This window comes from Acomys russatus, chromosome 26 (assembly GCF_903995435.1).
Source record: "Acomys russatus chromosome 26, mAcoRus1.1, whole genome shotgun sequence".
Taxonomy (NCBI): domain Eukaryota; kingdom Metazoa; phylum Chordata; class Mammalia; order Rodentia; family Muridae; genus Acomys; species Acomys russatus.
Window position 1 is genome coordinate 5,363,109 of NC_067162.1, and position 17,328 is coordinate 5,380,436.

General features: G+C 45.1%; 1 protein-coding gene across 4 annotated transcripts in view; it reads left to right on the forward strand.

Moving 5' to 3' along the window:
- Slc10a7 (solute carrier family 10 member 7) overlaps nt 1-17,328 on the forward strand; it is a 230,874-nt gene that overhangs the window by 22,163 nt on the left and 191,383 nt on the right. For 3 of the 4 annotated variants that reach the window (XM_051169287.1, XM_051169286.1, XM_051169285.1), the window contains exon 4: nt 1,714-1,789. In XM_051169287.1, coding sequence (XP_051025244.1) covers nt 1,714-1,789 — 76 coding nt within the window. Of the gene's footprint in view, nt 1-1,713; nt 1,790-17,328 lie in introns of those variants that run through there. The other variant, XM_051169288.1, reaches the window with a different exon arrangement.

The window sequence follows — 17,328 nt, forward strand, 5'->3', positions numbered from 1 at the left end:
GGTGGAGGTAGAACCACTCAGCAGTGTGTGAGCATCCAGATGTGGGAGCAAAGCGTCTCATCAGGGATGGTGGCAGCAGCCCCAGGGAAGAGTCAAACCTTGGTTTTGGTGTAAGCCACACATGGAGTCACACACTGCTCTAAAGTTCAGATAGATCATGAGGTGAAAACTAGCTCCCATGATGATGTCAGAGAGAAAAGTGACTTTCTAGAAATTGAATAAAATTATTCGGGAGCTATATTGTATAGCTCAGGGGTTATCATTAATAATAAGGCATAATATGACAGGTGGTGCTGTGTACACCTTTAATCCCAACACTCAGGAGGCAGAGTCAGGTGGATTTCTGAGTTTAAGGCCAGCCTGGTTTATAGAGCTAGTTCTAGGACAGCCAGGACTACACAAAGAAACCTGTCTTAAAAAACCAAAACAACAACAAAAAATTATTTGAAATATTTTGCTGGCAGGAGGATTGGGAGTTGTAGGCTCTCCTGGGTTACGTAGTGAGTTCAAGGCCAGACCAAGTCTCAAAAACAAAAACAAAACAACAACAAAAAACCAAACCCAGCTAACTAATCAAACAAAACAGATCTCCCACACCCCTCGTTTTTATTTTATCTTGAGTGGCAGCTCTCAATATGGTGCCCAGTCTGAAGTTGAACCCCTGGGCCTGTCCTCGTGTGTCTGTGTCCACTATGTCCTCTGAAGCGTCCTCCTGGTTAGGCTGCGGTCTACTCTAGTGCTGAGGAGAGCTCTTCAGCTGTGCTTCTTAGATTTGTTGCCCATAGTTCTGTTTGCCTGGTATGCCAGCTGTGCCAACTGAGAGGGTGTACTTACTGTCAACGCCATGGACGCATGGACATAATTTAATACAAACAGATTTAAAGTAGATATTAGAGTTTACCATGGAGTCTGAACTCAGGACATGTGAGATTGCGTCATTGCCTCCACAGTGACGTTACAACATGAGAACGCAGGTTGTGAGGTGAGAGTTGAGAGTTGTAAAATGTAAACTTTTATCAAGTAATTTTGAGCTTTGAATGTCATCTTGAGGCTTTGTACCTTAGAGATGTCTTTTGGGACAGCGGTTTATTGTGTCACCTCTCTTGTCCTTGATCTCACGATCCTTCTTGCCTCATCCTCAGATTAGCTGAAATAAATAAATAAATAAATAAATAAATAAATAATAATATGTTATTAATATATTATTATTATCATCATCATCATCATCATCATCATCATCATCATGGTTTTTTGAGGCAAAGTTTCTCTCTATAGCCCTGGCTGTCCTAGACTCACTCTGTAAACCAGGCTGGCCTCAAACTTACAGAGATCCGCCTGCCTCTGCCTCTGCCTCCCAGATGCTGCAATTAAAAGCATGTGCCACCATTGCCTTCTTTTATGTGGTGCTAAGGATAAAACCCAGGGTGCTGTGCATGTTAAACCAGCACCCCGCCACCTGTCCCAAGCCCAGCCACTCAAAGTTTAAACAATGTAAGAAATGAAACCATGTAAGCCCGCAGACTGTAATGAGCACCCAGGGCCCACACTTTTACCCTATCTTCTACTCCACATTGCCCTATGGTGGCTAAGCTCAGCAGGGAATAGGTATCGGTAAACACTGCTCATCGCAGCCCTTTTAGGGCTAATTAGTGGACATTATTTATGACTGGAACCAAGGAGCTATTTACAATTGGATTTTCTTTTATTTTTCAGTTTGCAGACAGTAGGTTGCATGCCTCCCCCTGTGTCTTCTGCCGTGATTTTAACCAAGGCAGTTGGCGGAAATGAGGTGAGTCTCCGGAACAACCTTATTTAAACACGTGTGTGCTGTGCTTCTGCTTGGTTCACGACGATGCTCTGGACGTGAGAGAATCATCGCGGAAAACTTAATGTGAGATGTTTAGGGAAGCTGCGGTTGCTTGTGTGCATTAGGTTGACGCTAAAACTGGTAATGAGTGGAACTAGGAGTTCACACGGGAGAGCAAGGGGGGGAGAGTGAACTGTGACGGAGACTGTCTGGTCTCAGTAGGATGCTGGGGGGTGAAGGACAGAGCAGTCCAAAGAAAGGAACGTTTCCTACCAGACGCACAGACTGGAGGCTGGGCCATTCTGTAGTCCCTAAAATACATATATAAGTTAAATTGCTGGGAAAGATTCAGTATGTTTATTGGCAGATACAGATGATATCAAATAAGAAGTCAGACCACATTTCTAGGGTGAGTTCAAAGCAACTACCCAGCTGTGGCAAGAGAATGTGTGGAATTCAGACCCAGCTGCGGGCCTACAGCTCCTTCCCTGTGGCCGCCAGGTGAAGCCGCGCTGAGGCCCCTCCCCTTCCATGCATTCTTCCTCCATTCTTAAGCACGGTCAAGAAAGTGCTCTTGGGAAAGCTGTAATAGGGCTTCCCACTACATCTCTAGGATTCTGCTTCCTGTTAGAATCGTTATCCACTTATAGTTTCTAAAAATGCTTTACTGAATGCCTGCCGTGCTTTTTAAAAGATAGCTTTGTTAATAAGTTCATTGCATGTGATAAACTATACACATGTCTATCATCTATCATTTCTTTATCAATCATCTTATCTATCAGTCATCAGCCTATCATCTGTGTCCCTACTTACGTTCTATATCAATCTCCCCTCTATGTATCATTCATCAATTCATCTACTACAGCTATGTCTGCTCTTTTCTAATTATATGTCTATGATCTGTGTATCATTTATCTGTCTACCTACTGACTTATCTTCTATCAGTCTGTTTATTATCTATTGTTACTTGGCTATCACCTGTCTGTGTCTCTCTCTCTCTCTCTGTGTGTCTGGGAAACCATGATGTAAGGTGAAGACAAACATCATGGTTGCATATTTACTTGCAGTTATGTTTAGCTTCTTGGAGTAGGAATGCTAACTTAGGGAGGGTTTTTGTTTTTGTTTCTTTTTTATGCGGGGTGTGGTTTGATTTGCCACACAGTTTGATGTGGCTGTCCTAGAGCCGGTGTTAATTCAGTTACAGGCATTGTGTGTCTCAGTCTTTTGAATGCAGTTCCTTTGCGAGGGGTGGCTGCTCTCAGCACAGTGAGCGCCCGCCTTCCCTCCTGTGTTCAGTTCCTGCTGTGCTAACAGCACCGGCACTGGGTAGTTATGAATAGCAGAGATTTTCTTCTCACTCCCTGGGAGGGAGGGAATTCGAGGTTGACAGGTCTGCATCTGGTGAGGCTTGTCTTGCTGCCCTACCCGTTGGTGACGGCTAAAGGGGACGAGAACTTGTGAGAAAGAGCAGAAGGCCTTTTTATTTAGAATTAATTTGTTCTTGAGGGTGGAGCTCTCATGCTTAAGTACCTCTCATTAGGCTGCACCTCATGCTGTGGTGACTTGCAACCATAAAATTATTTTCATTTTATCATAATTGTAATTTTGCTACTGTTACAAATTGAATGTTAATTTCTTTCTTTCTTTCTTTCTTTTTTTTTTTTTCCTTGAGACAGGGTTTCTCTGTGTCATCTTGGTTGCTCTGGACTCTCTTTAAAGATCAGGCTAGCCTCGAACTCACAGAGATCCACCTGCCTCTGTCTCCCGATTGCTGGGATTAAAGGCGTGCGCCACCATGCCCAACTACCTTTTGCTTTTTTGAGGTGGGGTCTTACTGTGTTGCCCAGTCTGGCACTCAGGTCAGGCACCCCAGTGTCCCTCCTGCTTTAGCTGGCCAACAGCTAGGACTGCAGACATGCCACTACGTCTGGTGTTGGGGAACATACTCAAACCATGGCACCTATAAAAGTCTCTCATGTCCCTTTGACATCCTTTCTGGCACCTCTCTTTGAGACTCAGGCAACCTTGGGTCTGTTTCTGTCACTTTAGCTGAGTTTGCATATTCTGGAGTTTTATATAATGGAATCATGCAGCAAGCACCCCCTTTTGCTTTTGTGTTCCTTAGTACTTTTGGATTTTTTTTTTTTTTAATTTTATTTATTTATTTATTTATTTTTTGCTGAGTGGTGTTTTGCCGGGATGAGATTGCTTATCCACTCACCTGCCGATAGAATGGGCAGCTCTAGTTTGGAGGGGTGAGTGCTCATGTACCCCTTTAGACCAGCCGTGCACTGCTGTGTCCCCTTGTGGATAATGTGCTAGTGGACTACATGGGCCCTTTGATGTTTCGTCGCCTTCGGACCAAGGAAGAACCATCTTTATATAGTTTCATCTCCTGTGCATAGTTTCTGAAGTGCACAGCTTCGAACAATGGGCAGAACTCTTTCTGTATCACAAATGGATGTTTACTCGTTGAAAGAAGTTTCTAAACTAACTTCCAAAGCGGTTGTGTCATTTTGCACTTATACCTATGTTCTGCAACCCTGTCATCGGTTGATCTTGGCAGTTTTAAGGTTTTGCCATTCTAATAGATCCGCAGTGTTCTCACACTGTGGTCTTCAACTAAATTTGCATACCCTAGTGACTAATGGTGCCACATTCCTTCATTGTGTGTAGTCTCCCTCTACCAGATGTCTTCCTGGCCCAAGTACCTATGATATCACATTTCTTAAAACTGAGTGGCTTGCTTACTGTGAGCCCTGAGAATTGTATGTCTTCTGATCTAAAGCCCTTCATCGGGTGCATGCACTTAAGCATCACCCCAGGCTTCTGGCTTGGCTTTCAGCTTTCCCAGCTGGTAGTAAGGGCAGTACCGGGTACCTGGATTCCTCTGTGTTGGAAGGCACAGGATATGCTCATGAATTGTATGTGTGACTCAAGAGGAAATGAGGAGTCAAGACAGACTCCAGGGTTTGGACTGAGCAGTAGAAAACACGGGGTTGCTTGCAGGGAGAGTGCTGGGGTGTGGGAGCAGGTTTGGGGAGTACTCGCCTGAGATGCTAGGGTGTGATGGGATCTCTAGGAATTCCTCAGGCCTCCTTAGGCTTCTGTGCTTTTATTCCTTGTTCATGATCCGTGCTCTGTGTGAGTTGGCAGGGAAGTCTGGTGGGACTGCTGGTAGGAGCGGCACATGGACGGAGCACAGAGCAATTTCAGTAGCCATAGCATGGGGTTGGGTACGGCAAAAAGAAATCAGAGACTCCAGGGAGCCAGGGATACCTAGAGGTCTGTGCGGTTGAGAGCCTCCATGTGGACGCTGAGAACTGAACCTGGGTCCTCTCGAAGTAAGAGCAGTATGCACTCTGACAGAGTTATTTATACAGTTTTCATTTTAAATGATTTCTAATAAAATTATTGTCTTGTTTTGTTGAGATAGGATTCTGTTATGTAGTTTACGTGGCCTGGAACTCACTATGTAAAACTCAGCTGTCCTTGAGCTCCAAGCTCTGCTGCCTCTATCTCCCAACTGCTTAGTATTAAAGGTGTGTGCCATCACCCCCAGCAAGCCTTTGGTTTTAGAAGATTTTTTTTTGTTTTTGTTTTTTGAGACAGGGTTTCTCTGTCTTGGACTCCCTTTGTAGACCAGGCTGGCCTCGAACTCATAAAGATCTGCCTGCCTCTGCCTCCTAAGTGCTGGGATTAAAGGCATGTGCCACCACCGTCGCCATGATAGTTTATTTTTAAATAATAGGAAAAGCAATAAGGCTAATCTCATAGCCAAGTATGAGAAAATAAAACAGTATGCATTTTGTTATAGAGGGCATATATATTAGTTATATATAGTTATATAATTGCTGAAAAGCATGTACATTTATTTAGATGTCTGTTTCAAATGTAAGGTTTTGGGATAAGACATTTGCTAGTCCCTCCCCCCCCCCCCCCCCCCCCCCCCCCAAAAAAAAAAAAAAAGCCTTTCAAAGGTTTTAAATCTATGGCATTTGCTAAGAGAATCTTCTTATTCAAATCTAAGTTACTTGGAATTTAAGAGTAACTGCCATGGGGATTCCTTTTATAAATTTATTACTTAAGAGATTGAAAAATTAGTGCCTTATGTTTGGAGATTTATTTGTTTTCCACACTGTTGTTGCAAAGATATTTCCCTCTCACCTGTGCTAATACTTACTCAAAACTGAACACCAGCTCAGGTGGCATTCAGGAGCAACGATGCTTCTTCTTTTGGAAGCCTAGAACAAGGAGAAGTCGCCAAAAGGCATTCTGTAAAGTTGTGGAGAGTGTGGCCCACCTGCAGGAAGAGTTTGAGAGCCTAGTATTAAAAGACAGAGGAGAGAAACAGAAGTGAGGATTCTACCTTCAGATTTCTGAAGGGAAAACAGCAAAGTGAGGAAAAGAAAGAAAGAAAGGAAAAAAAGAAAAAAAGGTAAAACACCAGGAATCCCAGTGGCTAGGAGCTCCCATCTGAGCTAGCCTTGCTCCCCCTTGGCTGTGTCTATGGCTCCTCCTGGTGATGGGAGGCACAGCGGCCGCCAGCTGTAAAGGGCACTGCTTGTGGGCATCTGTTTAGACGTGCTTATCATTCTCCTAAGTTAACTTGTGTGCATCATTTCCATGAGCACTGCTGGCCGAGGAGAAGAGTGACTTGAGTTGTTCCTCAGTTTACCCCGCCTCTCAGGTTCCAATGTTGCGGGTGAGCCTCGCTGTTTATTCTCTTTCTGTTTCTAGGATGAGAAATCCATCTTGTCAGCAAGTGCTATCTAAACCTGTGTACACATTTCCCAGCATGCCAACAGCCCTGTGCCTATCCTCCGGCCTTAGGAATAGAACTGGGTGTTTAAGGCTAGCCAAGCAGCCAGTCTACCATGGCTTTTCTCATGTTTCTCCTTTTTACCACAAGGAGCAAGGAGGAGAATACGTAAGCCTGTCACAGAGAGAAAGGTCTTTTTCATCTTTTTTGAAGGTCTGCAACAGAAGATGGGTTAATGAGTAAAGGCAGAGCAAACCTGTTTAACTGATGCTTTACCTGGCACGGGAGAGCCTCAGAAGACCACATTTCTATGACTCGAAAGCAGGAAGTGTATAGTGATGGAGGGCATGAATGGACTGAATGTTGTGTGTGTGGTGCTGTGTAAGGTCTGTTGGTCAGACTGGCTCTGGTGTCCCTGTGAGAAGCCATTCCTATGGGGCTTCATCCCCAGGTGTGGAGTAGCATGCGCCTTCACATGAGGACTTTTAGGAGAGGAAGGAGAGGTCAGTGGATGATCACTGGTTTTATGATCCACTAGCCAGCATGAGGGAGGAGACGAGGCTAGACCTTGTTTCTCCTGCCTCTGTCAGCTCAGTAACGATTGCCAAGGTTGCGCGTCCTGAGGGGACTGTGTTCTGCCCTTCAGTCGGCTTGCTTTTGAGAGAGTTCAAACTCTCCTGTTAGAAACTACACAATTGTGTGTTTGTGTGTGTGTGTAGAAAGAGTGAAATCATTTTAAAGGGACCTTTCTGATTAAATGGTTGTTTTCTTAGTGTACAAAAATCCCAAATACACTGAGGTGGGTTGAGTCCTGCTTGGGCCCTGGACCGTGCTTGCTGCTGGAGGCATTATGTCTGTTGTTTAGCGTGCCTCTTCTCAGATGCATGCAGAACTGAGGAGTTTTGATTATCTAATACTTAGAAGATAGAGGATTTCATACCCCTTTGAGAACAGACACTTGAACTCCAAATACACTTTAAAGGAACATTTTGATTTGGAGGATAGAAGTACCTGTGTCATCAGTGGGGCTGGTGTCCAGAACTCTTTAGAGGACATTTAAGACTGTCCCCTGAGTAAAGGTCTTTATCACGTGTGGCGAACTCTTGAAGTCACAGGTGAAGGTCATGACTACCTGCGTGTATTTAAAAAAGGTTCTCTGGCTGCTTGGAAAGCAAATGAAGCCCTCATTACCAACTTTAAACATGTAGCTCAGTGCTCTTTACTAGAGGTGAAAGGTCAGGATCATCACAGCCCAAACGGAGGGGGAGAGTTCAGTTCCTGGCTTATCAGGGAGGCAGGAAGCACTTCAGGGTTAGTTTGCATTATCAGTGGGGAGTCGGCTTTGCTAATCCTATGCATGAAGGTAGTGTTCATTGAAACATTTATAAAGGCAGTCAGAGCAAACCTGATGCACCCAGGGAGGCCGTTGGAGGGGACGGAAACCCGCCTGTCAGTCACTCTCCATCAATTACTCCAGCCCTTGCTTTCTCCTTCCTTCACTGGGGTACCTTTGCTTCCTTCAGTGGGCGGGGAAGAAAAGCCTTGAGTGTTGAGCCTTCTTACTAGCAGGGAGCGCTTGGCCTCCAGCCTCCGGCATGCACCACAATGGGACACATAATTCCCCTTATATGAAAAAAGGACAGCAGCAGTAGTGGCAGCAAGGGACACTGTTTCTACTCTTCCCTCCTCACCTTGTGGCTTGGGTTGGATTCTTAGGAGCACCTGAAAAGAGCTGACTGGCTCCAATGTAAGCTGGTTTCAGTGTGGCTGAAATATACTTTCTCAAGGTTTTTATCTACCTCAAGAGTTTTCTCAGTTAATTCCAATGCCTTTCACTCTGTCTCCCGTTCTCCACAGTGGGCAGAAGAATTCTCTTCATGGTGTCTGCTCCCCAAGTCCCCGAGAATCCGTTCCGTCCTCTGTGGCTTAGGCCCCCTTCATACGCCCTCTGTGTCCCTGACACTGTTCTCCTTGAGTTTGTTCTTTCACGGTGTTGCTTCGCTTCTTCATGCTTAGCTCTTTCCCACCCCAAGGGGAGTGGATTCCGGAGCTCCCCTCTGGAGTGCAAGCCTGTGGAGCTCTGGTTAGGGTCCTGCTGCTCTTGGGGGTAGAGTGACCGAGCCCAGCTTGAGGCCTTGGCACCTTTGCTCCTTCCTGCTGTGCCTGAGAACGGACGCTCCTGCCTCGGAATCCAGCATGCTTGTCATTCCTTTGCCTACCTGCTGGCTCCTGTAAGCCCTGGACCGCTCTGACCCCTGCTTTACTCTTTCAAGGAACAGTAGTAATTACATACGCGTTTCACAGATGGCTCACCTGCCTGGCCCTGGCTGGTTTGCACACAGGAATATTGCAAAGTGTGAGGGGTCAGTGAAGGAAGAACTGCGCTGTTCCCAGGACAGAGCCTCCTCACTATGAAAGCCGCTTGGTGTCCTCCTTCCTTCTCTTCCAGGGTTCCTTTCTTTCCAGGCCAGGGCTTGCTATGTAGTCTCCCTGTAGTTCCCGGAACTTACTCTGTAATCTAGCTGGGGCAATTGTACTTGTGGTCCCCTGCCTCAGCCCCCTGAGTGCTGAGACTACAGGGCCATGCCACCATGCCCAGCTCCACTACCTTCCACTTAACTTCATTCTTCTAAATTTACTCACCTTTATTCATTAAAAATATATATTGGGCACTTGCTATAGCTTTCTGTCTGTATTAAACAGAAGCTCTTGTAAAGAGTTTAATAAGCAATATAAAATGGATAAATATTAAATTATATAAGATAATTAGTGTCTTAAGTAAATTTACAGGATGGCGGATGTTCAAATACATTTAATAAATTGGATAACTCTAGTTTATTAGTTAGCATGTTGGCTTCTCAGAATTTTTATTAGTTTTTTTTTTTTTTTTTTTTTGGTAACCTTGAATATTTATGTCATCTATCCAAGATAACATCCTCAGGGAACAAATGGGCATGGGAACCCAAATTACTACGTGGAAGATTGTTTTTGGAATTTTGAACCAGAAGGACTGGGTAAGCGTACAGGGTGTTTTCCTACACTCAAGTCCTAGAAAGCCATCTCGGCGCCATCCCATAAACAAGCCAAAGCCCCCAGGTGTCCAACTTCCTCCCAACCTTAAACATTTGCTACTAATCTAATTCTCCGTTATGTCACAGTATCTGCGTGAATCCTGGCAAGCAGAGTAGCTTGTTGAGGGCTTATTGGGCTCAGTGGCCATTTCAGACTCCAGGCTTCTTTTCTAAGGTGGGGTCTTGGATCCATTTCTGATTTTGAGGAAATGCTAATCTAAATAACAAATTTTTAAATCTGTCTTCAACCCCCCCCCTTCACTCTCCCTCCCCCATTCCCCTTTCGAGACAGAGTTTCTTTGTGTAACAGCCCTGGCTTTGTATACTAAGCTGGCCTGGATCTCATAGTGATCCTGCCTCTGCCTCGCTGAGCTCTGGGATTAAAGGCGTTGGTCACCATGTCCTGCTTAAAATTATTCTTCTAACTAGTCTTGTATGACTAATGTTCATATTTTTGTGTTATAGTTTGATTATCTTTATCTTTGTTGTTGTTTTAATTTTGGGGGGTTTTGAGACAGGGTTTCTCTGTGTAGCCTTGGCTGTCCTGGAACTCTCTTTGTAGACCAAGCTGGTCTTGAATGCAGAGATCCACCTGCCTCTGCCTCCTGAGTGCTGGGATTAAAAGGCACCGCCGCTGCCGCCACCACCACCACCAAGCTGAAGTTTTTACTGTTGAAAATGGACTTTTTTTTTCCCCCAGTATTTTACTGACTCATAGGATTATGGAAGTCTGAAGAAATTCAACTTCAGCGCTCAGCTCTTTCTCCTTTGGCCCCATCTCTAGCCAGCTCTGCAGCCTCAGTCATTAATTGTAGATGTTTATACTTCAATTCATTGTCTATATGAATTTATAGGGTTCCTAACAGGCATTTAATTATAGCTGCATCTTTCGCATAAAGGGATTTGGCGTGCAGCTGTTTATTATGACCACAGAAATTGCTTGATCTTTGCTACAGTCTTTTAAACCTACTTGCTTTCTGAAGATACCAAGTTGTGTCTGTTAAGTATCTAATGGGAGTACCCAGTAATATGGATGCATGAGATTTTCAAGATCACTCACGGTCAAGAACACCTGGGTCCAAACTGATGGTCTTGGTGTATGGAGAGGGCTCACTGAGCTGTTGGCTCAAGGGCCAAGGTACTGGATTTGTGTTCTATGTTTAGAATTCAGTGGTTTCTATTTTAAAGTATATCCCACTTGTAGAAGCTGATGTTCCCAAAACACAGGCACTCTGTGCTCACTTCCCTCCTGTCGTTCATTCCTTTCTTTCCCTCTTGTCTCCTTTCTTTCCTCCCTTGCATGTTGGAGAATATGAAGCTAATTTACACTCACCTGTTTTGTGCAGCCCGGCGTGGAGAACAGGGCTTCAGGGGGAGCTGCTGTCTGTACTGCCTTTGAGTCAGCCACTTTGCCCTCTGCATGGACTTCCACCATTTGTCCAAACTGGGGACTCTCAGCTTCCTGTCACTTACAGGCATTCCCTGTGGTGGTGGCCACTTGGAGAACATTGTCCTTTGGAATTTGAGTTCAGCCTCCTTAGCCTGTGTGCTCCTCCACCAGCAACCTCCTCATTGCTAGGCGCTGAGGCCCTGCCCTGCCCTGCCCTGCCCTGCCCTGCCCTGCCCTGCCCTGCCCTCTGAATCTTGACCATTGCTGTCAGGATCAATCTTGCTTACTTTTTTTTTTTTCCCGAGACAGGGTTTTTCTTGTAGCTCTGGCTGTCCTGAACTCACTTTGTAGACCAGGCTGGGTTTGAACTCACAGCAATCCACCTGCCTCTGCCTCCGGAATGCTGGGATTAAAGGCATGCGCCACCGCTGCCAGGCAGTCTTGTTTACTTCCACTGTAGAGTCTATTGTACTCATCCTTAATCAGAAGGTTTTTGTTTTTCTATTAACATAGATGCCAATTGGGAGTTTTCTTTGCATTCCTTAAAGCAGCATAAGAATAGTCATAATAACAGCAGTAAATTGAATTCCGAGTCTATATGTTCTCCATCTCTCACAAGGATCTTTTCATGCATTTACTGTGGCAAAACAAAGAAAGGGTAGATCAGACGAGGGGTGGAACTGAATAATGTCTTAGTCTAGGCATATTTCCTCATTTGTGCAAGTCCATGTTAGAGAGCCTACCTTGGGAATTACTCAGTTTGGGATCCGAAGCATTTCTCATTTACTGATCTATCCAGTATGGGCCTTGAGACAATACTATTGCAAAGTTCAACCTAATTATACGTATGTTCACTCAGGCACGCATTCTCGGATAGGCCGACCATGACAGACTAGTTCTGAAAAAACAAAAACAAAACAGTCTAAGAAACTAACTGTATGAGGTAAAGTGCATTTATGTTACAGGTACCAAACATAGTTTAAGTTCATTATTGGTAGCTTAAAAATGTTTCTTGCCCTGTGTCACCCTCCTTATCAAGAGCAGGGGACTGGTGTGCCTTCACTTTCCTTTGCAGTAGGCTCTTTATCAAAAGAGCTCATCACAAACGCTCACTGGAGGACAGGCGAGATTATTCAGCTTGAAGGCACTTGCTGACAGCCTGGCAGCCTGGCAGCATGTCCATCCCCCGAACCCACGGGGCTGGATTGGAAAACTGAGTCTGCAAGTTATCTTCTGAGTGCCATGTGCAAGTGGTAGCATGTGGGTGTCCACATATATATGAACTCAGCCCCACCAAAGAAGTAGATGTAATAAAAATTAAAAGTGTTACATCCACAGCGTCTTTGTATAAGGGCATTGCCAGCATGCACTTGTTCTTTTGTGAAACTTTTGTTTATAGCTTGTTTGTGGGCCCAGCAGGGGCCTGTCCTGCATGTACAATAAGGCTGCAGCTGTAGCAGCCCTCCCTTGTAGTCACAAGCAAGCTAGTCTGGCTGTGTGACAGCAGGAATCCCTGCGTTCCGCAGAGCACGCAAGTTAGCCATTGTGTTTGTCCCTGTTTTACAGGTGAGAAAATGGACACGAAAAGAGATCAAGAAACGTGCTCAGGGTTGTAGAGTGCAAGAGCGATGGGCTCTAGCAAGCTCTGTTGAGCTGGAGACCCCGAATAAGCAAAGCTTGGGTCTTTCATACTCTCACAGAGGCAGAACTTAGTACAAACAGGATTGGTTAGTTGACCTTTAAAATGATTGGTCAATTTTATCCTTGAGAGGGGGCAAGAGCTCAGCTTGGGACATCACGTGCTGTCAGGTGCTCGGGACAGGTACGAGGGTGTGGTTTTAGAACAGCCCTGAGGCCATCTCGGAAGGTACCGAGTGGCCAGGGTTGAAAAACAGCTTTTCTGTCTTTTCAATGTAATATTAAGGCTGTGACTCATTTGCAGTTACACTTGCCCTATGTACAGAAAATCAAGACCCATACTTGGACTGTTTCAGTTACTTACGTTTGCTCTACATTGTCTCCACACAGGCAGCCATAGACCAGGAAGTAGGGCTTTGAGTGGAAGAGAGTGAGAGATTTCCATAGCTGATAAGGCCTTAGAGAAGAAGGAGTGCGTGACATCTCTGGTGTTAGCTGTGCATTTTCAAAGCCATCGGGGTGGCAGAACTGCACAAGAACTTGAGCTGAGCGATCCTCTGCGGTCTTCTTCCCTGAGTAACTTGGGGCGATGTTAAACATCCATGAAAAAAGGATTTGGACATAAGAAAACCAGCAGATTCTCACTTCCCACAGACAAACCAGCTCCAAACCATGCACCTCAGTTAGAATTGCTCTTAGGGTTACTGTCGCTGTGACCAAAAGCAACTGGAGGAGGAAAGGCTGGACCACAATCCATTGAAGGAAGCCAAAGCAAGAACTCACACTGAGCAGGAACCTGAAGGCAGGCGCTGATGCAGAGGCCATGGTGGGCTGCTGCTTACTGCCTTGCTCCCCAGGGCCTGCTCAGCTTCCTGCCCAGGGAGCAGCACTACCCACAATGGGCTGTGCCCGCCCCCATCAACCACTAAAATAATGCACTTCCTGCCTGCCTGCAGCCTGCTTGGAGACATTTTTTTCAGTTGAAATTCCCTCCTCTCAGGTGACTCTTTCCAGCTGTGTCAGGCTGACGTTAAAAAAAAAAACAAAAAACAAAAAACAACCAACCAACCAACCAAACAAAACATGAGGGAGCACAACAGGATGCACTGTGTAGGCCAGGTTTTCCTAGAACTCACTGTGTAGCCTAGGCTCACCCTGAACTAGAGATCATCTTGCCTCTGCCTCCCAAGTTCTGGGACTATAAACCGATGTTTCCATGTCTGGATGGTAAATTTTATTTTATTTTATTTTATCTATATATTTTTTTGAGAGAAGGTTTCCCTATGTATGATTGGCTGTCCTGGAACTCACTCTGTAGACCAGGCTGGTCTTGAACTAGTGATCTGCCCGCTTCTGCCTCTCAAGTACTGGGATTAAAGGCGTGCCCCACCAATGCCCTGCGTAAATTTTATGTTTTTAAATGAGTGATGAAGTTGATGCTCTTTTTCTTATTTAAAATGAAACCTTTAGTCTTATAGAAGCTAAGATTCACTTTAAAGTGAAATATATATATATATGTGAGACTACTTCTTAAGGTCATTTAACATGATAATACATTTTACATACTGTGCATATTTTACAGAATGCTCTTCAGCCTTTTCATTTCCCCAACAATCGTGCTAATTATCATATGTGCCTGGTATTATAGTATGTTGATTTTGTAGATGGCGTGGTGAGGAACCCTGATTGAAGTCTCACAGCTGGGACGTCCTGACCTGTGCAGGACACTCCGACCCATTAGACAGTATCTCATCCAAAAATTAAGAAGACTCAACAAACTGAGTGCTCTCAATGACAGCAGCCAGTTACTGGTGACTGCGAGTGGGTGAGCCTGGTCAATAAGGGGTGGCCTGGGCCTTCAGAGCTCACAGGAGTTGAGCCAGGCCCAGTGTGGATGAGGCTTCCTCTGTGGGGTCAGGATAGCAGCCTTTCTGGAAGATTTTAGAGAGTGGGTCTTGTGGAAAGGGTGAGCTCAGACACTGAGTGTGGAGACTGGGCGCTGGAATAGTCCCACCTCTGTGAGAGCAGAAGAAACTAGCCAAGGAGGAAACGACTGTAGTCCAGCAGCTGATAGCTTGAAAAGGTGCTCCTGTGTGGCCAAGTTACTGCTTTGTGGTGCCCCATACGCAAAAGTCCGGTGGGTGGCGAGTAACACGGGCGACCCGTGTGTTCGGCGTCATGCTGCCGCAGTAGATCTGTACCTACCAGTTGTAATCGAGAGTTTGTTTCCTATTCCTGCTCTAGCTTTCAAATACGACACAGAGAGAACTGGGCAGATATTTGTATATTCCAACTCAACTCTGTTAACTTCCTAGCCTCTAGTCTGGGAAGCCTCTGTTAACTTCCCTTCCTCTAGTCTGGCCCTGGCCACCTCTGCTCCATTCTTGTCCCCATGGGGACTCCTCCAAGGTGTTATCTCCCCTCCCCACATTCACACCGAGGGCCCCAAGAGCTGCGAGGAAGCCCCACTAGTCATAGGCTCTTCAGGCTCTGTTAACCACCCAGAGATAACCGGGGAGATTCCTCTGTAGCAATGACAATACCCGAGCCTGTTAGCAGTCAGCTCCCCAGGGTTCCGCAGTTAGCAATTGAATATGGAGACATACCTGAATACCGCATGAATGGAGGCCCCTGCAGACCTTCCCAATGCTGCCACCCTCACTTTGTGCTGCTCCCAGACATAGGACTAATTTTGTTGCTGCTTCATAACTGTAATTTTGATACTGTTATGAATTGTAATGTGTTTTCCAATGGTCTTAGGTGACCCCATGAAAGGATCATTTGGCCCCCAAAGGGGTTGCCACCCACAGATTGAGAATGGCTGGGCTAGTGGGAGAGATGGGGGGAGGGGGGGCAGACTTGTCTCAGGAACTCTGCTCCCTACAGGACAAGAAGCTGAAAACAAAGTCGAAGGTTCCTTCGGAAGCCGCTGTCCTGTGTTTATTCTGGTTTCAGATCCACACTCTATCAGGAAGCAATCCTACCCAAACATTTCCTACTTTATCAGCTGTTTTAAGTGGTCCTTGAGCTCTAGTAAGACATCACGTGCGTTGTTTTTCTTTAATGATTGTTTAAATAAAGAGAAAAAATGAAGTGCACTGTTAAACCCTGTTACTGTGTGTCTACCTCCTTCCTGAGTTTATTACATTCATTAGGCGATATGGAGTACTTCCTGCCCCTGCCGAGTGTGTATAGGCTTTAATACAGTCTTGTCAAGTGATTGAGTTAACGTTGTGAACACATGTTGCAAATTACAAAACATCGTAATGTTATTGCCATCACTATTAGAAGACTGGCTAATAAAGTAATAGTCTATGGGATGGAGTTAATTGGCGATAAATTAATCATTGCTCTCTATGCGGCTTATCTGAGTGACCTGCACTTTTTAATTGAATATTGCATTGTCTTATTGACTGGTGTTTATTACCTCAAAGGTTAGGAATTCAGTGTACTGTTTTTCTTGTTGGTGAAGAAAAATCATGTTTTTTATGAGGATAAGCCGAGGAAATTTTCCTATTCTCTCTCTTTGACTAAGTTGACTCACATGATTGATTTCATTTCATAGGTGTGAGAATTAACATACATTTACCTGATTTTAAAAACTATCTTCATTAAAATTATTTATTTTATGTGTGTGTGTGTTTGACTGTGCATGCTGGAGGTGCCAGGTGGGGGGAGTGGTTGGGTTCCTCGGAACTGGGGTCACAGGCAGCTGTGGGCACCCCTGCCCTATGAGCTCGGCAGGTGCTTCTGACTCCCTTCCCACCTCTCCAGCCCTGGGGCCTTCGCTTGTAGTTCTGTATTTTCTTTTTAAATATTTATTTATTTATTTTTAGTTCTCTATTTTCAAGACACACTTTAAGCCAGGAATGGCCGCTTCCTATTGGAGTCCTAGTACTTTGGGAGTCAGGTGTAGTGTGATCATTATGAGCGCCCGATTGTTCTGCGCTGTAGAGCAAAACTGTCAGGAAAAAAAAAAAGTACCTCTGTCTTCTGAATTGCTTCCCATATTTTCTCTCCTCCTCCTTTCCACCCTTGGCTTTTCTTCTCTATTCTGGTGGCTTGAAATTTTTATCTTATTTTATCCATGATATGTATGTGCCTCGCGCGCGTAGGCGCACATTACCATGCTAGACTCAGATCGTCAGAGTCTATTCCTGGGAGCCCAATTGAGAGTCAGTCCAGAGTCGATGCAAAAGCAAAGGAATTTTGTTGAGCTGATGCGCCAGGACCCATCAAGCTCAGAAATGTTGGAGACCCAGAGCTCAGCAACAATGGTTAGTTAACAACTGATGGGCTAACAAAGGTGACCTTTTGGGGGTTGGGGCAGTTGATTCTGGCAGATGTTTGAGGTAAGATGTATGGATGTGACCTTTACTCAGAGGCCAGTAAGTTCCGAGCAGGGTGAGGTAGAGACAGTAAATTCCAAGCTGCCAGGGTGAGGTGGAGGGCTCTTGAGGCTAACAACATTAACTTGTTCTGTTTGTTCCTGCTATTAGCCTAAGATGCTATTGTTAAGGTGGCTGAGCTCAGGCACCTGGAGTCTTACACTGTCTCATGCTAATGGATTCTGGGTAATGTGGGTTAGGGGCTGTGGGGTGTAGTATTGGAAAATTTTCTTGACTTATTTGGCTACTTTAAGTAGCAAGCATATAAGTAA